Raw genomic sequence first — 21,214 nt, 5'->3', positions numbered from 1 at the left:
AACAGACCCGCCAGCAACAGAGACCCCTCCCTTAACAGTACGTACCTCCCATCAACAACTAGCACCCCTCCCCCCGCAACAATAGATTGCCCAGCACACCCCCGCACTCCTTCCCATTACATACATTCAGTTCTGAAGGTGCCAGAGCTGCGTCCCCCCCTCCCCCCCTGTGTTCCTGCTGAAAGAAAGCCCTGGCTCTAGCACATCTGTTAAGCAAGGATGCTTACTGCACTCTCTAATATACAGGTCAGTGTTGTTACAGCCTTTGGAAATACATAGTGAAAATAAATAAATAATATGAATAAAAAATCTTTTATTGTTTCTTTTTTTTGACAATAATATGGTGTGGGCGGATTTCTGACACTCACAGGCTGTGTCATGCCCTTCCAGCCTCTGTCTTAGAATAAGAGGGAGGTGAAGCCTCCATCAATCTACATGTATTATTCCACCCTCCCATTGTGTTTAGCTGGTTAGCGGGCATGTTGAAAGAGGGAGGGAGGGGCCTGTCGTGTATACGCCCACATGTGTGACTCTAGAGTCACATGGGCTGCTCAGATGTGATAGGGAGGAAACGCTCAGCATAGAAACTCACTGAAAACTGAGCATGTGCAGAGCTGCCAACACTGATCTGCAAAATCCCTGACTGCAATGGGGACATTGACTGTAGGCAAAGATAGAGAGCAGCAGGATCAACCTTTTTTTTTTTGTTTTGCAGAATACAGAAAATTAATCTCATAGTGATGAGTATGAACAGCATGGAATACTCCATTTGTTCATTGTTCTTTTTTGATGGGGGTTTAGTGACACTTTTTAAGGAAGAATGGTGAGGGATGTGTATTGATCATTTACTATCGGAGAGGAAGTGACGTGAGATGTGAATCTTGTCTGACCCCCACCTGCCAGATTCTACAAGTCAAGCGTTGGATCACAAACCAGCCACACATTGAGTCCAGCACACACGCCATTTATTGCACACAGGTGACTCTGCTCTGTTTTTTTTACATTTCCCTAAAAAGAGTAGATAGAAGAGTCTGTTGGCTGCAGCTTTGATCTTCTGGGGCTCCATAGAAAGATCTATATGTGGACCGAGAGGCCTCCTGCTGTCCATAGGTTCCTCTAAGTCTTCTAAAGATGCAACAATGTATTCTCAGTATCCAACCCTCAGGCCATTCTCCCTTCCCATAGACATCTAAGGTGACCTCTCAGTCGGAGAAGTAAGTGCCGTTATACTGGAAGGGTTTCTCAGACACACATTGGCCAACAACATCCTGAGTCCAGCGTTTGATGGTCACTTTACTGAAGGTCTTGTCTGTTGGTCTGATGATGACCGTGGACCTGGAGGCCACTGACGGATCTTCATCGAAGAAGTTGAAGGGTCGGAGGAAGAATCCCACTGAGTTCCCTGGGGTGGAAGTGTTGGGGATGTCCTCAGAGTGGGGGATGTGGAGGAAGCCAACAGTCACCCAGGCCACCAGGTCCTGAATGGGAAGGATGAAGTATGGTTAGAAGAGACGTCATTGTGTGCAAAAATTCAATAACCAGAGGGAAAGCTTCAACCAAAATGTGAGCTGGACTTCTCAGAGCTAACCCCTGACCTTCAGACGTTTTTATGGTTCCTAAGACTAATGAAAAAATAAATCAGCCCTTAGAGGACAATTCGAGTCTATACCATGGGTAGGCAACCTTTGAGAGGCAGAGATCTACCTGCACAACATGAAAGAGATCAAAGATCACAGAACTTCGGCACCCTTTTTTCTTATAAGAAATGTACTAACACATCAATAGTGGGTAAATTATTGGAGGAGATGATTAGGGACTATATCCAAAGTTTTACTGAGGAGAAGAATATCATTAGTGGTAATCAGTATGGGTTTATGAGTGGATGTTCCTGCCAGACCAATCTGCTAACATTCTGACATTCATGAGCTGCCATCTAGACAGGGGGAGGCCTGTGGACGTGGTGTATCTGGACTTTGCAAAAGCATTTGACACAGTCCCCCATAAATGCCTAATTTACAAGCTGAGGTCTGCAGGCCTGGACCATAAGGTTTGTGCTTGGATAAAAAACTGGTTACAGGGACGGGTCCAAAGGGTAGTGATAAATAACAATTATTCAGACTGGTCTGGTCTGGAGTGGTGAGTGGGGTACCGCAAGGTTCTGTCTTGGGACCAATTCTATTCAACATATTCATAAATGATGTAGAGTATGGGATAACTAGTTCAGTCTCGGTCTTTGCAGATGACACAAAGATAAGCAGAGTAATAAACTTGCATCAGGACATAGAAATTTTGCAGAATGACCTGAACATAATAAAGGAGTGGGCAGGCAAATGGCAAATGAGGTTTAATGTGGAGAAATGTAAAGTATTGCACTTGGGGGCAAAAAAACATTAATGAGAACATTTTCACTAGGTGGAAAACCTCTGGGAGAATCAAGGATGGAGAAGGATCTGGGGGTGCTAATAGATGACAGATTGAGCAACGGCATGCAGTGCCAAGCTGCAGCTACCAAAGCAGGCAGAATATTAGCATGCATAAAAAAAAAGGATATACTCCAGGGACAAAACTTTGATTCTGCCATTTTATAAAACTCTGGTTAGGCCTCATTTGGAGTTTTCTGTTCAGTTTTGGTCGCCAGTCCTCCGAAGGGATGTGCTGGAGCTGGGGAGAGTCCAAAGAAGGATGACAAACCTAATAAGGGGACTGGAGGACCTCAATTACGAGGAACGGCTGGAAACACTAAATTTATTCTCGTTGGAGAAAAGGCACTTGAGGGGGGACATGATAGCGATCTACAAATATCTCAATGGGGATCCCAGCATAGGAAATAAACTATTCGGTCCTAGGGAGTGTATAAGGACACAGAGGGGACACAATGAGACTGGAGGAGAAGCGGTTTAACCTTAAACTGCGTAGGGGGTTCTTCACTGTTAGGGCAATAAGGATGTGGATTTCTCTCCCACAATTGGTGGTGACTGCGGGGAGTATGGATATTTTTCAAAGACTCTTAGATATACATCTAAAAGGACAAAACATTCAGGGATATTGGAAATCATTATAGACACTGATACACATACACCTTCACAGGTTGAACTGGATGGACTATTATCTTTTTTCAGCCTTACCGACTATGTAACTATGTAAGGACTAACCAAATAATAAGAAAAACTTGTAACTTTCAGTAGAACAGTGGACGGTGTCAGTAGGGCAGAGTGGACAGTGTCAGTAGGGCAGTGGATGGTGTGTGAACAGTGTCTGTAGGACAGTAGATGGTCTCACTAGGGCAGTGGATGGTGTGTGGACAGTGTCTGTAGGACAGTAGATGGTCTCACTAGGGCAGTGGATGGTCTGTGGACAGTGTCTGTAGGATAGTAGATGGTGTCAGTAGGGCAGTGGATGGTGTGTGGACAGTGTCTGTAGGACAGTAGATGGTCTCACTAGGGCAGTGGATGGTGTGTGGACAGTGTCTGTAGGACAGTAGATGGTGTCAGTAAAGCAATGGATGGTGTGGACAGTGTCTGTAGGACAGTAGATGGTGTCAGTAGGGCAGTGGATGGTGTGTGGACGTTGCCTGTAGGACAGTAGATGGTGTCAGTAGAGCAGTGGATGATGTGTGGACAGTGTCTGTAGGATAGTAGATGGTGTCATTAGAGCAATGGATGGTGTGGACAGTGTCTGTAGGACAGTAGATGGTGTCATTAGAGCAATGGATGGTGTGGACAGTGTCTGTAGGACAGTAGATGGTGTCATTGGAGCAATGGAAGGTGTGGACAGTGTCTGTAGGACAGTAGATGGTCTCAGTAGGGCAGTAGATGGTGTGTGGACGGTGTCTGGAGGACAGTAGATGGTCTCAGTAGGGCAGTAGAAGGTGTGTGGACAGTGTCTGTAGGACAGTAGATGGTGTCAGTAGGGCAGTGGATGGTGTGTAGACAGTGTCTGTAGGACAGTAGATGGTGTCAGTAGAGCAGTGGATGATGTGTGGACAGTGTCTGTAGGACAGTAGATGGTCTCACTAGGGCAGTGGATGGTGTGTGGACAGTGTCTGTAGGACAGTAGATGGTGTCAGTAAAGCAATGGATGGTGTGGACAGTGTCTGTAGGACAGTAGATGGTGTCAGTAGGGCAGTGGATGGTGTGTGGACGTTGCCTGTAGGACAGTAGATGGTGTCAGTAGAGCAGTGGATGATGTGTGGACAGTGTCTGTAGGATAGTAGATGGTGTCATTAGAGCAATGGATGGTGTGGACAGTGTCTGTAGGACAGTAGATGGTGTCATTAGAGCAATGGATGGTGTGGACAGTGTCTGTAGGACAGTAGATGGTGTCATTAGAGCAATGGAAGGTGTGGACAGTGTCTGTAGGACAGTAGATGGTCTCAGTAGGGCAGTAGATGGTGTGTGGACGGTGTCTGGAGGACAGTAGATGGTCTCAGTAGGGCAGTAGAAGGTGTGTGGACAGTGTCTGTAGGATAGTAGATGGTGTCAGTAGGGCAGTGGATGGTGTGTAGACAGTGTCTGTAGGACAGTAGATGGTGTCAGTAGAGCAGTGGATGATGTGTGGACAGTGTCAGTAGGACAGTAGATGGTGTCAGTAGGGCAGTGGATGGTGTGTGGACGTTGCCTGTAGGACAGTAGATGGTGTCAGTAGAGCAGTGGATGATGTGTGGACAGTGTCTGTAGGATAGTAGATGGTGTCAGTAGAGCAGTGGATGATGTGTGGACAGTGTCAGTAGGACAGTAGATGGTGTCAGTAGGGCAATGGATGGTGTGTGGACAGTGTCTGTAGGACAGTAGATGGTGTCAGTAGGGCAGTGGATGGTGTGTGGACAGTGTCTGTAGGATAGTAGATGGTGTCAGTAGGGCAGTGGATGGTGTGTGGACGGTGTCTGTAGGACAGTAGATGGTGTCAGTAGGGCAGTGGATGGTGTGTGGACAGTGTCTGTAGGACAGTAGATGGTGTCAGTAGGGCAGTGGATGGTCTGTGGACAGTGTCTGTAGGACAGTAGATGGTGTCAGTAGGGCAGTAGATGGTGTGTAGACAGTGTCAGTAGGACAGTAGATAGTGTCAGTAGGGCAGTGGATGGTGTGTGGACAGTGTCTGTAGGACAGTAGATGGTGTCAGTAGGGCAGTGGATGGTGTGTGGACAGTGTCTGTAGGACAGTAGATGGTGTCAGTAGGGCAGTGGATGGTCTGTGGACAGTGTCTGTAGGACAGTAGATGGTGTCAGTAGGGCAGTAGATGGTGTGTAGACAGTGTCAGTAGGACAGTAGATAGTGTCAGTAGGGCAGTGGATGGTGTGTGGACAGTGTCTGTAGGACATTAGATGGTGTCAGTAGGGCAGTGGATGGTGTGTGGACAGTGTCTGTAGGACAGTAGATGGTGTCAGTAGGGCAGTAGATGGTGTGTGGACAGTGTCTGTAGGACAGTAGATGGTCTCAGTAGGGCAGTAGATGGTGTGTGGACAGTGTCTGTAGGACAGTAGATGGTCTCAGTAGGGCAGTAGATGGTGTGTGGACAGTGTCTGTAGGACAGTAGATGGTGTCAGTAGGGCAGTAGATGGTGTGTGGACAGTGTCTGTAGGACAGTAGATAGTGTCAGTAGGGCAGTAGATGGTGTGTGGACAGTGTCTGTAGGACAGTAGATGGTCTCAGTAGGGCAGTGGATGGTCTGTGGACAGTGTCTGTAGGACAGTAGATGGTGTCAGTAGGGCAGTGGATGGTGTGTGGACAGTGTCTGTAGGACAGTAGATGGTGTCAGTAGGGCAGTAGATGGTGTGTAGACAGTGTCAGTAGGACAGTAGATAGTGTCAGTAGGGCAGTGGATGGTGTGTGGACAGTGTCTGTAGGACAGTAGATGGTGTCAGTAGGGCAGTGGATGGTGTGTGGACAGTGTCTGTAGGACAGTAGATGGTGTCAGTAGGGCAGTGGATGATGTGTGGACAGTGTCAGTAGGACAGTAGATGGTGTCAGTAGGGCAATGGATGGTGTGTGGACAGTGTCTGTAGGACAGTAGATGGTGTCAGTAGGGCAGTGGATGGTGTGTGGACAGTGTCTGTAGGACAGTAGATGGTGTCAGTAGGGCAGTGGATGGTCTGTGGACAGTGTCTGTAGGACAGTAGATGGTGTCAGTAGGGCAGTAGATGGTGTGTAGACAGTGTCAGTAGGACAGTAGATAGTGTCAGTAGGGCAGTGGATGGTGTGTGGACAGTGTCTGTAGGACAGTAGATGGTGTCAGTAGGGCAGTGGATGGTGTGTGGACAGTGTCTGTAGGACAGTAGATAGTGTCAGTAGGGCAGTGGATGGTGTGTGGACAGTGTCTGTAGGACAGTAGATGGTCTCAGTAGGGCAGTGGATGGTGTGTGGACAGTGTCTGTAGGACAGTAGATGGTCTCAGTAGGGCAGTAGATGGTGTGTGGACAGTGTCTGTAGGACAGTAGATGGTCTCAGTAGGGCAGTAGATGGTGTGTGGACAGTGTCTGTAGGACAGTAGATGGTCTCAGTAGGGTAGTAGATGGTGTGTGGACAGTGTCTGTAGGACAGTAGATGGTGTCAGTAGGGCAGTAGATGGTGTGTGGACAGTGTCTGTAGGACAGTAGATAGTGTCAGTAGGGCAGTAGATGGTGTGTGGACAGTGTCTGTAGGACAGTAGATGGTCTCAGTAGGGCAGTGGATGGTCTGTGGACAGTGTCTGTAGGACAGTAGATGGTGTCAGTAGGGCAGTGGATGGTGTGTGGACAGTGTCTGTAGGACAGTAGATGGTGTCAGTAGGGCAGTGGATGGTGTGTGGACAGTGTCTGTAGGACAGTAGATGGTCTCAGTAGGGCAGTGGATGGTCTGTGGACAGTGTCTGTAGGACAGTAGATGGTGTCAGTAGGGCAATGGATGGTGTGTGGACAGTGTCTGTAGGACAGTAGATGGTGTCAGTAGGGCAGTGGATGGTGTGTGGACAGTGTCTGTAGGACAGTAGATGGTGTCAGTAGGGCAGTGGATGATGTGCGGACGGTGTCTGTAGGACAGTAGATGGTCTCAGTAGGGCAGTAGATGGTGTGTGGACAGTGTCTGTAGGACAGTAGATGGTCTCAGTAGGGCAGTAGATGGTGTGTGGACAGTGTCTGTAGGACAGTAGATGGTGTCAGTAGGGCAGTAGATGGTGTGTGGACAGTGTCTGTAGGACAGTAGATAGTGTCAGTAGGGCAGTAGATGGTGTGTGGACAGTGTCTGTAGGACAGTAGATGGTCTCAGTAGGGCAGTGGATGGTCTGTGGACAGTGTCTGTAGGACAGTAGATGGTGTCAGTAGGGCAGTGGATGGTGTGTGGACAGTGTCTGTAGGACAGTAGATGGTGTCAGTAGGGCAGTGGATGGTGTGTGGACAGTGTCTGTAGGACAGTAGATGGTCTCAGTAGGGCAGTGGATGGTCTGTGGACAGTGTCTGTAGGACAGTAGATGGTGTCAGTAGGGCAATGGATGGTGTGTGGACAGTGTCTGTAGGACAGTAGATGGTGTCAGTAGGGCAGTGGATGGTGTGTGGACAGTGTCTGTAGGACAGTAGATGGTGTCAGTAGGGCAGTGGATGATGTGTGGACGGTGTCTGTAGGACAGTAGATGGTCTCAGTAGGGCAGTGGATGGTGTGTGGACAGTGTCTGTAGGACAGTAGATGGTCTCAGTAGAGCAGTGAATGGTGTGTGGACAGTGTCTGTAGGACAGTAGATGGTGTCAGGAGGGCAGTAGATGGTGTGTGGACAGTGTCTGTAGGACAGTAGATGGTGTCAGTAGGGCAGTGGATGGTGTGTGGACAGTGTCTGTAGGACAGTAGATAGTGTCAGTAGGGCAGTAGATGGTGTGTGGACAGTGTCTGTAGGACAGTAGATGGTTTCAGTAGGGCAGTGGATGGTCTGTGGACAGTGTCTGTAGGACAGTAGATGGTGTCAGTAGGGCAGTGGATGGTGTGTGGACAGTGTCTGTAGGACAGTAGATGGTGTCAGTAGGGCAGTGGATGGTGTGTGGACAGTGTCTGTAGGACAGTAGATGGTCTCTGTAGGGCAGTAGATGGTGTGTGGACAGTGTCTGTAGGACAGTAGATGGTCTCAGTAGGGCAGTAGATGGTGTGTGGACAGTGTCTGTAGGACAGTAGATGGTGTCAGTAGGGCAGTGGATGGTGTGTGGACAGTGTCTGTAGGACAGTAGATGGTGTCAGTAGGGCAGTGGATGGTGTGTGAACAGTGTCTGTAGGACAGTAGATGGTGTCAGTAGGGTAGTGGATGGTGTGCGGCTTCCTGTTCATTCACAAACTGAAGCATAGTAAACACTGTTTACTATGCATCCGCTATGAATGGACACAGAAGTGATTGGTATGAATCTTTGTATCCATTCAGGCAAGGAACGGGCTAGTAAATTACATGTTTCCCGGCCCCTTCCCCGCTTTCCATCCCGACACATCCCCCGCACCAGCTGGTGGGAGAGGGGAGGGGGAAGCCCGCATCGCTGGGGGGGGGTGTCAAATGGAGCACAGGGGGTCAGGGAACACAAAGAAGAGGAACCTGGAGAGGAATTATAGTGGGGAGATCTCACCACTAGAGACCCCATGAGATGCCAGAAGCCATGGCTGAGCGTACTAGACGTCTACCAATAAAATATCACCTTGGAGTTTACTGGCTCCAGTGTCTCCTCCAACATACTCTATACAGTCCGCTGTGAGGTTACATAGTTACATAGTTACATAGTAGATGAGGTCGGAAAGAGACACAAGTCCATCAAGTCCAACCTATGTGTGTGATTATATATGGTTCTAAACCATAAAAAGGCTGTAAGGTGGGTGGAGCACTCACTTTGTTCTCAATGTCCTCGTTGTTGCGGATGAAGTTCTCAAAGTTGATGGCGGGGTCCCAGGGATCAGACTGGATATACATACTGTTACTGGTCTGCTCCCAGTCCTTGTGCCGCGTCACCGCCAGGCTGTACCTGCCAATCACACAAAACAATGGCAATTCATTCAGAGACCCCCAACCCAGCCGCCATGATTAGAGGCTGGAAATGGCACATCTTTCCTTTGGGTTTTCTTCCCTTTTTTTAGATTTTTTAATTCTTTTTTTTTTGCTTATCCTACCAAATATCCTGGAATAATTACAGAAAACAGAACCATCCCAACCTACTCCATTCATGAACGGACCTCCTCCCCCTGCGGAGATTACCTGGACCAGGCGATCCCTCTCTCTGCGTCCCACTTTCGGGGCAGCACGCTGTGGGCGTGGGAATTGTACTGGATCCGGTAGCTCCTGTAATGGTCCCACTTGTTCTTCTTGTTGGGGTTCATGAACATCAGGTACCGAGGCAGCTGCTCCCCAAATCTGAAGGCGGCTGCACTCTCGCTGGACCGCAGTTGTCTGTCCATCCGGGATTGGACGATGAAGTCGCCAGGGCTCCAGGGGTTGGTAATGTTTTCGTATTTCAGATCGATCGTTTCAAAACTGTTTTCAGCACCTGAGAGAAGGATGGAGGGGTGAGAGAGTGGAAGAGAAAGAGAATGGGGGGGGGGGGGTGAGAGAAGGATGGAGGGGTGAGAGAGTGGAAGAGAAAGAGAATGGGGGGGGGATGAGAGAAGGATGGAGGGGTGAGAGAGTGGAAGAGAAAGAGAATGGGGGGGGGGGTGAGAGAAGGATGGAGGGGTGAGAGAGTGGAAGAGAAAGAGAATGGGGGGGGGGTGAGAGAAGGATGGAGGGGTGAGAGAGTGGAAGAGAAAGAGAATGGGGGGGGATGAGAGAAGGATGGAGGGGTGAGAGAGTGGAGAGAAAGAGGGGGGGGGATGAGAGAAGGATGGAGGGGTGAGAGAGTGGAAGAGAAAGGGGGGGGGGAATGAGAGAAGGATGGAGGGGTGAGAGAGTGGAAGAGAAAGAGAATGGGGGGGGGATGAGAGAAGGATGGAGGGGTGAGAGAGTGGAAGAGAAAGAGAATGGGGGGGGGTGAGAGAAGGATGGAGGGGTGAGAGAGTGGAAGAGAAAGAGAATGGGGGGGGGGGGGATGAGAGAAGGATGGAGGGGTGAGAGAGTGGAAGAGAAAGAGAATGGGGGGGGGGATGAGAGAAGGATGGAGGGGTGAGAGAGTGGAAGAGAAAGAGGGGGGGGGGGGGATGAGAGAAGGATGGAGGGGTGAGAGAGTGGAAGAGAAAGAGAATGGGGGGGGGGTGATAGAAGGATGGAGGGGTGAGAGAGTGGAAGAGAAAGAGAATGGGGGGGGATGAGGGAAGGATGGAGGGGTGAGAGAGTGGAAGAGAAAGAGAATGGGGGGGTGAGAGAAGGATGGAGGGGTGAGAGAGTGGAAGAGAAAGAGGGGGGGGGATGAGAGAAGGATGGAGGAGTGAGAGAGTGGAAGAGAAAGAGAATGGGGGGGGGGGGGTGAGAGAAGGATGGAGGGGTGAGAGAGTGGAAGAGAAAGAGAATGGGGGGGGGGGGATGAGGGAAGGATGGAGGGGTGAGAGAGTGGAAGAGAAAGAGAATGGGGGGGGGGGGTGAGAGAAGGATGGAGGGGTGAGAGAGTGGAAGAGAAAGAGGGGGGGGGGGATGAGAGAAGGATGGAGGGGGTGAGAGAGTGGAAGAGAAAGAGAATGGGGGGGGGGATGAGAGAAGATGGAGGGGTGAGAGAGTGGAAGAGAAAGGGGGGGGGGATGAGAGAAGTATGGAGGGGTGAGAGAGTGGAAGAGAAAGAGAATGGGGGGGGGGATGAGAGAAGGATGGAGGGGTGAGAGAGTGGAAGAGAAAGAGAATGGGGGGGGGGGGGTTGAGAGAAGGATGGAGGGGTGAGAGAGTGGAAGAGAAAGAGAATGGGGGGGGGATGAGAGAAGGATGGAGGGGTGAGAGAGTGGAAGAGAAAGAGAATGGGGGGGGGGATGAGAGAAGGATGGAGGGGTGAGAGAGTGGAAGAGAAAGAGAATGGGGGGGGGGATGAGAGAAGGATGGAGGGGTGAGAGAGTGGAAGAGAAAGAGGGGGGGGGATGAGAGAAGGATGGAGGGGTGAGAGAGTGGAAGAGAAAGAGAATGGGGGGGGGGATGAGAGAAGGATGGAGGGGTGAGAGAGTGGAAGAGAAAGGGGGGGGGGGCATGAGAGAAGGATGGAGGGGTGAGAGAGTGGAAGAGAAAGAGAATGGGGGGGGATGAGAGAAGGGTGGAGGGGTGAGAGAGTGGAAGAGAAAGGGGGGGGGGGATGAGAGAAGGATGGAGGGGGTGAGAGAGTGGAAGAGAAGAGAATGGGGGGGGGGGATGAGAGAAGGATGGAGGGGTGAGAGAGTGGAAGAGAAAGGGGGGGGGGGTGAGAGAAGGATGGAGGGGTGAGAGAGTGGAAGAGAAAGAGGGGGGGGGTGAGAGAAGGATGGAGGGGTGAGAGAGTGGAAGAGAAAGAGGGGGGGGGATGAGAGAAGGATGGAGGGGTGAGAGAGTGGAAGAGAAAGAGAATGGGGGGGGATGAGAGAAGGATGGAGGGGTGAGAGAGTGGAAGAGAAAGAGAATTGGGGGGGGGATGAGAGAAGGATGGAGGGGTGAGAGAGTGGAAGAGAAAGAGGGGGGGGATGAGAGAAGGATGGAGGGTGAGAGAGTGGAAGAGAAAGAGGGGGGGGGTGAGAGAAGGATGGAGGGGTGAGAGAGTGGAAGAGAAAGAGGGGGGGGATGAGAGAAGGATGGAGGGGTGAGAGAGTGGAAGAGAAAGAGGGGGGGGGTGAGAGAAGGATGGAGGGGTGAGAGAGTGGAAGAGAAAGAGAATGGGGGGGGGATGAGAGAAGGGTGGAGGGGTGAGAGAGTGGAAGAGAAAGAGAATGGGGGGGCATGAGAGAAGGATGGAGGGGTGAGAGAGTGGAAGAGAAAGAGAATGGGGGGGGGGGGTTGAGAGAAGGATGGAGGGGTGAGAGAGTGGAAGAGAAAGAGAATGGGGGGGGGTGAGAGAAGGATGGAGGGGTGAGAGAGTGGAAGAGAAAGAGAATGGGGGGGGTGAGAGAAGGTTGGAGGGGTGAGAGAGTGGAGAGAAAGAGAATGGGGGGGGGGGTGAGAGAGGATGGAGGGGTGAGAGAGTGGAGAGAAGAGAATGGGGGGGGGTGAGAGAAGGGTGGAGGGGTGAGAGAGTGGAAGAGAAAGAGAATGGGGGGGGGTGAGAGAAGGATGGAGGGGTGAGAGAGTGGAAGAGAAAGAGAATGGGGGGGGTGTGAGAAGGATGGAGGGGTGAGAGAGTGGAAGAGAAAGAGAATGGGGGGGGGATGAGAGAAGGATGGAGGGTGAGAGAGTGGACGAGAAAGAGGGGGGGATGAGAGATGGATGGAGGGGTGAGAGAGTGGAAGAGAAGAGAATGGGGGGGGATGAGAGAAGGATGGAGGGGGTGAGAGAGTGGAAGAGAAAGGGGGGGGGGCATGAGAGAAGGATGGAGGGGTGAGAGAGTGGAAGAGAAAGAGAATGGGGGGGGGATGAGAGAAGGGTGGAGGGGGTGAGAGAGTGGAAGAGAAGAGAATGGGGGGGGGATGAGAGAAGGATGGAGGGGTGAGAGAGTGGAAGAGAAAGAGAATGGGGGGGGGATGAGTGAAGGATGGAGGGGTGAGAGAGTGGAAGAGAAAGGGGGGGGGGGATGAGAGAAGGATGGAGGGGTGAGAGAGTGGAAGAGAAAGAGAATGGGGGGGGGGATGAGAGAAGGATGGAGGGGTGAGAGAGTGGAAGAGAAGGGGGGGGGATGAGAGAAGGATGGAGAGGTGAGAGAGTGGAAGAGAAAGAGGGGGGGTGAGAGAAGGTGGAGGGGTGAGAGAGTGGAAGAGAAAGAGGGGGGGGATGAGAGAAGGATGGAGGGGTGAGAGAGTGGAAGAGAAAGAGAAAGGGGGGGGGATGAGAGAGGATGGAGGGGGTGAGAGAGTGGAAGAGAAGGGGGGGGGGGATGAGAGAAGGATGGAGGGGTGAGAGAGTGGAAGAGAAAGAGGATTGGGGGGGGGGGGGATGAGAGAAGGATGGAGGAGGGGTGAGAGAGTGGAAGAGAAAGAGAAAGGGGGGGGGATGAGAGATGGATGGAGGGGTGAGAGAGTGGAAGAGAGAAGGGGGGGGGGATGAGAGAAGGATGGAGGGGTGAGAGAGTGGAAGAGAAAGAGAATGGGGGGGGATGAGAGAAGGATGGAGGGGTGAGAGAGTGGAAGAGAAAGAGAATGGGGGGGGGATGAGTGAGGGATGGAGGGGTGAGAGAGTGGAAGAGAAAGAGAATGGGGGGGGTGATGAGAGAGGATGGGAGGGGTGAGAGAGTGGAAGAGAAGGGGGGGGGGGGATGAGTGAAGGATGGAGGGGGTGAGAGAGTGGAAGAGAAAGAGAATGGGGGGGGGGATGTGAGAAGGGTGGAGGGGTGTGAGAGAGTGGAAGAGAAAGGGGGGGGATGAGAGAAGGATGGAGAGGTGAGAGAGTGGAAGAGAAAGAGGGGGGGTGTGAGAGGATGGAGGGGTGAGAGAGTGGAGTGAAAGAGGGGGGGGGATGAGAGAAGGATGGAGGGGTGAGAGAGTGGAAGAGAAAGAGAATGGGGGGGGATGATGAGAAGGATGAGGGGTGAGAGAGTGGAAGAGAAGAGAAGGGGGGGGGGGTTGAGAGAAGGATGGAGGGGTGAGAGAGTGGAAGAGAAAGAGAAAGGGGGGGGGGGGTTGAGAGAAGGATGGAGGGGTGAGAGAGTGGAGGAAAGGGGGGGGATGTGTGAAGGATGGAGGGGGGTGAGAGAGTGGAAGAGAAAGGGGGGGGATGTGAGAGAGGTTGGAGGGGTGAGAGAGTGGAAGAGAAGGGGGGGGGGGATGTGAGAGGATGGAGGGGTGAGAGAGTGGAAGAGAAAGAGAATGGGGGGGGGGATGAGAGAAGGATGGAGGGGTGAGAGAGTGGAAGAGAAAGAGAAAGGGGGGGGGGATGAGAGAAGGATGGAGGGGGTGAGAGAGTGGAAGAGAAAGGGGGGGGCATGAGAGAAGGATGGAGGGGTGAGAGAGTGGAAGAGAAAGGGGGGGGGCATGAGAGAAGGATGGAGGGGTGAGAGAGTGAAGTGAAAGAGGGGGGGGTGAGAGAAGGATGGAGGGGTGAGAGAGTGGAAGAGAAAGGGGGGGGGGGGGATGAGAGAAGGATTTCCAGGACAGAAGATCTATGACATAAAGTTCTGACCAGAACAGGGTCAGGATTCCACCACCAATATTGGAAAGCAGAACTCCGACCAAGGCGAGGCTCGCTTCACACTAGTGCGATTCCAAAGCTGGGCGCTTTCCAGTGCCACTTTGCAGTGTGACTTTTCATGCGACTCAATGCAACTTATTACACTCTATGGCACTCAAGTCGCATCAAAGTAGCGCAGGAACCTTTTTTAACCACTAGAGGGCACTACCACCCCCTTCCTGCCTCAGCTTTCAGCGCTGTCACACTTTGAATGACGTCTGCGCGCTCATGCGACTCTGTACACAGAGGACATTTTGACCATTTCTGTGAGACAGATGGAGCTTCCTTTTTGTGATGTTTAACCACCACTGAGTTTTTTATTATTTGCTGAACAAACAAAAAAAGACCAATAATTTGAAAACGAAAAAAACATTTCTTAGTTTCTGTTATAAAGCTTTGCAAATAAGTAATTTTTCTTCTTCACTGATGTGCGCTGATGGACACTGATGAGGAGGCACTGATAGGTGCACTAATGGGCACTGGTGAGGCTGCACTGATGGAAACTGATGAGGAGGCACTGATAGGTGACACTGATGGGCACTGGTGAGGCTGCACTGATGGAAACTGATGAGGAGGCACTGATAGGTGACACTGATGGGCACTGGTGAGGCTGCACTGATGGAAACTGATGAGGAGGCACTGATAGGTGACACTGATGGGCACTGGTGAGGCTGCACTGTTGGAAACTGATGAGGAGGCACTGATAGGTGACACTGATGGGCGCTGGTGAGGCTGCACTGATGGAAACTGATGAGGAGGCACTGATAGGTGACACTGATTGGCACTGGTGAAGCTGCACTGATGGAAACTGATGAGGAGGCACTGATAGGTGACACTGATGGGCACTGGTGAGGCTGCACTGTTGGAAACTGATGAGGAGGCACTGATAGGTGACACTGATGGGCGCTGGTGAGGCTGCACTGATGGGAACTGATAGGCAGCACTGATGGGAACTGATGAGGAGGCACTGATAGGCAGCACTAGTGAGGCTGCACTGATGGACACTGATGTGGAGGCACTGATAGGTGGCACTAATGGGGACTGGTGAGGCTGCACTGATGGGAACTGATGAGGAGCCACTGATGGAACTGATGAGGAGGCACTGATAGGCGGCACTAGTGAGGCTGCACTGATGGGAACTGATGAGGAGGCACTGATGGGAACTGATGAGGAGGCACTGATAGGTGACACTGGTGAGGCTGCCTTGATGGGAACTGATGAGGAGGCACTGATAGGTGACATTGATGGGCACTGGTGAGGCTGCACTGATGGGAAGTGATAGGCAGCACTGATGGGAACTGATGAGCAGGCACTGATAGGCTGCACTAGTGAGGCTGCACTGATGAGAACTGATGAAGGAGGCACTGATAGACGACACTGACGGGCACTGGTGAGGCTGCACTGATGGGAACTGATAGGCAGCACTGATGGGAACTGATGAGCAGGCACTGATAGGCTGCACTAGTGAGGCTGCACTGATGAGAACTGATGAGGAGGCACTGATAGACGACACTGACGGGCACTGGTGAGGCTGCACTGATGGGAACTGATAGGCAGCACTTATGGGAACTGATGAGGAGGCACTGATAGGCTGCACTAGTGAGGCTGCACTGATGGGAACTGATGAGGAGGCACTGATAGACAACACTGATGGGCACTGGTGAGGCTGCACTGATGGGAACTGATAGGCAGCACTGATGGGAACTGATAGGCAGCACTGATGGGAACTGATAGGCAGCACTGATGGGAACTGATGAGGAGGCACTGATAGGCGGCACTGGTGAGGTTGCCTTGATGGGAACCGATGAGGAGCCACTGAGGCGACACTGATGGGCACTGGTGAGGCTGCACTGATGAGGCAGCACTGTTTGGCACTAATAGGCAGCCCTGATAAGCAATAATAAGCTGCACTTATGGACACTGCTAAGCTGCCCTGATGGGAACTGATGAGGAGGCACTACTAGGCAGCACTGATGAGGCTGAACTGATGGGAACTGATATGTGGCACTGATGGGAATTGGTGAGGAGGCAGTGATGGGCACTGATGAGGCTGCACTGATTGGATCTAATAAGGTGGGCGCTGAAGAGGTGGCACTGATAAACTGCACTTAAGGACACTGATAAGCTGCACTGATAATCAAGGCAGTGATGATCAATGCCCTGGTTATAAGTGTAAACAATGTACTGTCATCCTTGCCGGTTATCGGCACTCCTTTCCTCACACCGACTCAGCATGTGAGGGAAGGACTACCGATAACTGGTCTGTTTACATGTGACCAGCTGTGATTGGATATGGCTGATCCACATGATAAAGGGCCACTGTGTCAAGGACACAGCAGTCACAGAGCGTGCCCGATGCGCACCACAGTGGGCTGGAGATCCGTGCTGTAGCTGTCTTTCGGCTATAGTTCAGACGGGAAGGGGTTAGAGGCTCTGCGACTTGAGTTACATAGACTGGAATGGGTGCCATTTGAAATGAATGGGTTTCGACTTATCATGCGACTATACACATTGTAACAAGTCACACTGGTGTGAACCAAGCCTGATGAATGAAGCCTGCTGAGTATCTTACCTGCAATGTCCAGGTCAACCTTATAGTTCACCAGGTGAGTGTGCAGGTTCCCCAGGACGTGGCTGTAGACTTTACTTCCATAGTGAAGGCCATCCGGGTGTGAAAAACGTGGCATGGATGTAGCCCGTGGCGCTGACTTTAACCTCTATCACCCCGTTCTGGTAGAAGACAAAGTCCCAGATATAGTCGTAGTTGTAGACTGTGGATGTTGTCCTCACCACCAGTACGTGGTTCTCCAGTCCGGCGTAAAAGTTGTAGCCACCGTCGTGGGTGCTGTCAAAGTGGCGGCGTAATGGCATCCCCGTGGGCAGTTCAAAGATGCACAAGGCGTTCTTATAACGCATGGGCTCATCTGTGTCATAAAAGTTGTACAAGTCCAGGTAAGTGGCCACTTCGGGGCAGTCAATACCCTTGGCCAACTCATAGTGTACCGTTCCCATTGCCCACCCAGAATCGATGTATTTTGTCTGCATGGCTGCTGGACTGACCCCACTATAAAATGCGATGGCCTCCTGTATGCTCACCTCATATGCTACACGTTCATCGTTGTACTGTATGTCGAATATCTGTAAACCTGCAGATGGACGCACACGGAACGCAAAGCTCCATCCAGTATACTCAACATAGTTACCCAAAACTTTGTAACGTTTGCCCTGAGGTTCACATATTTTAGGTCCATGAACGTTGGTGTTGGTCTTAAAATCCCCACGGGGCATGAAGGTTGAGTAGGGATCTTCCTCAGTAAAATCTGTAAGAGGTATAATGTTCAGCTCCTTTTTTTCATATTTTTGGATAAGTTCCGTGACGCTATCAAAGTATTGTCCATTATACCAGAGCTTCTCCACCGTCCACTCCTTAGGGTTGAGGGAACGATGATTGAGAAGGATCTCAAAGCCTATAGGGTGGAGGAAAAAGCCATCGACAAACCTCTGCAAGATTATCCAAGACCTGCGCTCTCCAGACCTCAAGCCACGAGGAGCAATGTCTGTGAACGCCAGGCAGCGCTTTGAGCAGTTATAAAATGAATAACCGGAAATCTCCAATAAAATGTGGTTAAATTCCTTGGTGACCTCCACCAGCTTCTTCTGGATCTTCTCATATTCCACGTTGATCACAGGCCGGGACTCGAAACTGATCAGCTTCTTTCCTCTGGGAATTATCCGTCGGTAATAATACGGGTGGGGAAGGGGACCCACAATGAATTCTGTGATGTTGGGGTTGGGTTGGTTACCAAAAAATATTACAACTTTGGCCTCTCGTAGGGGTTTATTTTTGCCATTACTATCTAAGAATTTCAAAACCTTACTCTTTTTTGGCAAATTCAGCTCCATCATAAAAATTGTGTTCTTGCCGTACGTGTTCTGGCTGGAAACGAGATTGAGTTGCTGTTGCTCCATGAGAAAACTTTTTATGGATTTCATCTCATCGGGAGTCAAGTCTGAGAATACAGAGGCCATGTACCGACCCATGGATGAGGACTTTCATAGGAGTTGTCTGCTGTGATACAAAGCACGGCCACCACCTGTAGAAGGTAGGTACACCTCATGATGTCTGTTCTTGAGCACCTACAATGAAGAACAATATTATGTGAGAGGGTTAGATTTACATTTTAAGCATCCCAAAAACTTCCATACATAGAGCCAGTTCCGGGACAAGGTCATCTAGAGCCCAGGGTGACCATGCCAAAATGCACTCAGCCTCTCCAAGATGTAGGGTCATTATATGTCAGAAAAATCTGCATGCTTACCCCCTAAGCATAAATCCCTCCTCCTCTTAGTACAAATTCACCCCCCTGCTGAAATCCCCTCTCCCAATACAAATCTTTGCCCCCCCATCCTCCAAACCCCCCTAGCAAAAAAAAAAAAAAAAAATCAGCCCTCCTAGCACAAATCCTTTACCCCTCAAATTTCTCCTCTGAGTACATATCGCCCCCTCCAATTCAAATCCCTCTCCCAGCACAAAATCCCCCTCCTAGCACAAATCCCCCCTCCCAGCACAACCCCCCCCCCCCCAATTCACACTCCTTGCACAAATCTCCCATCAAATGTTCCCTCCTAGCACAAATACCCCTCAACCATCCCTACTAGCACAACCCCCCCCCCCCAAACAAAGATAACCCCTCCTAGCACAAATCCTCTACCCCTCAAATTTTCCCTCTGAGTACACATCCCCCCACTCCAAATCCTCCATCCCAGCACAAATCCCCCCCCCCCCAATTCCCCCTCCTAGCACTTATCTCCCATCAAATGTTCCCTCCTAGCACAAATACCCCCCCCCCCCAAACAAAAATAACCCCTCCTAGCACAAATCCTTTACCCCTCAAATTTTCCCTCTGAGTACACATCCCCCCCACTCCAAATCCTCCATCCCAGCACAAATCCCCCCCCCCAATTCCCCCTCCTAGCACTTATCTCCCATCAAATGTTCCCTCCAATCATCCCTACTAGAACAAATCCCCCCCCCTCAAACAAAAATCACCCTCCTAGCACAAATCCTCTACCGCTCAAATTTCTCCTCCAAGTACACATCCCCCCCACTCCAAATCCTCCATCCCAGCACAAATTCCCACCGCTAATACCCCCTCCTAGCACAAATCCCCCCCCCCCATTTTCCTTTCTAGCACAAATACCCCCTAATCATCCCTACTAGCACAAATTCCCCGAACAAACATTTCCCCTCCTAGTACAATTCCTCCCTTCCCCCCTCTACCATATGAGCTTTTCTAGCACAAGTCCCCCTTCCTAGCACAAATCCCCTACCCCTAAAATTTCCCCTCTGAGTACACATCCCCCCCACTACAAATCCCCTCCCAAGCACAAATCCCTCCCAAATTTTCCCTCCTAGCAGAAGTCCCCCCCAATCATCCCTACTAGAACAAATCCCCCTCAAACAAAAATCACCCCTCCTAGCACAAATCCTCTACCCCTTAAATCTCCCCTCCGAGTACACATCCCACCCCCCGCCCAATCCGCCCTCCTAGCACAAACCCTCCCCCCCCAAAAAAATTTTCCCTTCTAGCACAAATCCCCCAAACAAAAATTTCCCCTCTTAGTACAATTCCCCTCCCCCCTCTACCATATTACCTCTTCTAGCACAAATATCCCCTCTTAGCACAAGTCCTCTTCTCTCCTCTATCCCCCCTCCAATCACAAATCCCCTTAAATCGATTACTCCTAGCACACCGCCCTTAAATTTCTCCTCCTAGAACAATTCTTACCCCCTGCCGCCGCCCACATTTTTCTTCTAAACACAAATGCCCTCCCCCTTCATCTCCTGGCCTCTTCAGGGTTTCACTGGCTGAGAGTTTGATTTCTTTCCCCTGCCTTTAGAACAGCAGTCTCTAAACTGCCACCCGGGGGCCGGATGGGGCCCTTTGCTTGCCTCTATCTGGGCCTTGGGGCACTATTCCCTCCAATGACACTAACGATGGGGCATAATTCCTCCCACTGACACCATCAAAAGGGCACAATTCCTTCCACTGACAGCAACGATGGGGCACAATTCCTTCTACTGACAGCAACGATGGGGCACAATTCCTCCCACTGATACCAACGATGGGGCACTTTTCCTTCTATTGACACCATTGATGGGGCACTATTCCTCCCATTGACATGGCAAAATTCCTCCCACTGATACCAACGATGGGGCACTTTTCCCCCCACTTACACCAATGGTGGGGCACTATTCCTCCAATTGACACCAACAATGGGGAACAATTCCTTTCACTGACAACAATGATGGGGCACTATTCCTCCCACTGACAATGACAAAATTACTCCCACTGACACCAACCATGTGGCTGAATTCCTCCAACTGACAACAAGGATAGGGAGCTATTCTTTTCACTTACATCAACAATGGGGCACTATTCCTCCCACTGACACCAACCATGGGGCACTATTTCTCCCACTGACACCAATCATGGGGCACTATTCCTCCCACTGATACCAACCATGGGGCATTATTTCTCCAACTGACACCAACAATGGGGCACTATTCCTCCCACTGACACCAACGATGGGACAGCATCCCCCCTCCCTCCCCCCCCCCGTCACCAAAGATAAGGCACTGCTTACTCCCACTGATGCTGGGACATTTTCTACTCCCACTGGCCACAGTCCGGCCCCCTTGAAGTCTGAAGGACAGTAAACTGTCCCTTTGTTTCGAAAGTTTGGAGTCCCTGTTCTAGAAGAAGCTTCAAGAGCTTAGGGAGGGAGATTCAGATAGCCAGCCTGATAATGTATCACTCCCCAGCCAATGCCTATAGAGGGGTGTCCAGTAGGGGTCTGGAAGGGTGACAAATAGTCAGAAGCACCGGAGAGCTGGGATCTCTCTCTCAAGGAGGGTTCCAAGCCTGAAGGGTTGCTATTAGGCAGTCCATGGACTGTGAAGCTGTTCTCGAAGCCTCAGTGGAATCAGGGCTGAAGGTTTCAAAGCCTCTACTATGACAATGCCCACTAA

The 21,214-nt window shown here is 50.9% G+C and overlaps 1 protein-coding gene across 1 annotated transcript in view; it reads right to left on the bottom strand.

Annotated features, from left to right (window-relative positions):
- Positions 1 to 298: 298 nt before the first annotated feature.
- Positions 299 to 21,214, bottom strand: part of AOC1 (amine oxidase copper containing 1) — a 43,289-nt gene continuing 22,373 nt past the window's right edge. Inside the window, 5 exon segments of the mRNA XM_073632569.1 lie at positions 299 to 1,478; positions 8,824 to 8,956; positions 9,187 to 9,475; positions 16,754 to 16,850; positions 16,852 to 18,318. Of these exon segments, the coding sequence (XP_073488670.1) occupies positions 1,203 to 1,478; positions 8,824 to 8,956; positions 9,187 to 9,475; positions 16,754 to 16,850; positions 16,852 to 18,222 (2,166 nt within the window). The 5' untranslated portion in view covers positions 18,223 to 18,318 and the 3' untranslated portion in view covers positions 299 to 1,202.

The sequence above is a fragment of the Aquarana catesbeiana genome, linkage group LG05, assembly GCF_042186555.1.
Source record: "Aquarana catesbeiana isolate 2022-GZ linkage group LG05, ASM4218655v1, whole genome shotgun sequence".
Classification (NCBI taxonomy): Eukaryota; Metazoa; Chordata; class Amphibia; order Anura; family Ranidae; genus Aquarana; species Aquarana catesbeiana.
The sequence above is the reverse complement of the archived record's forward strand: the minus strand, read 5'-3'. Positions and strand labels throughout refer to the sequence as shown.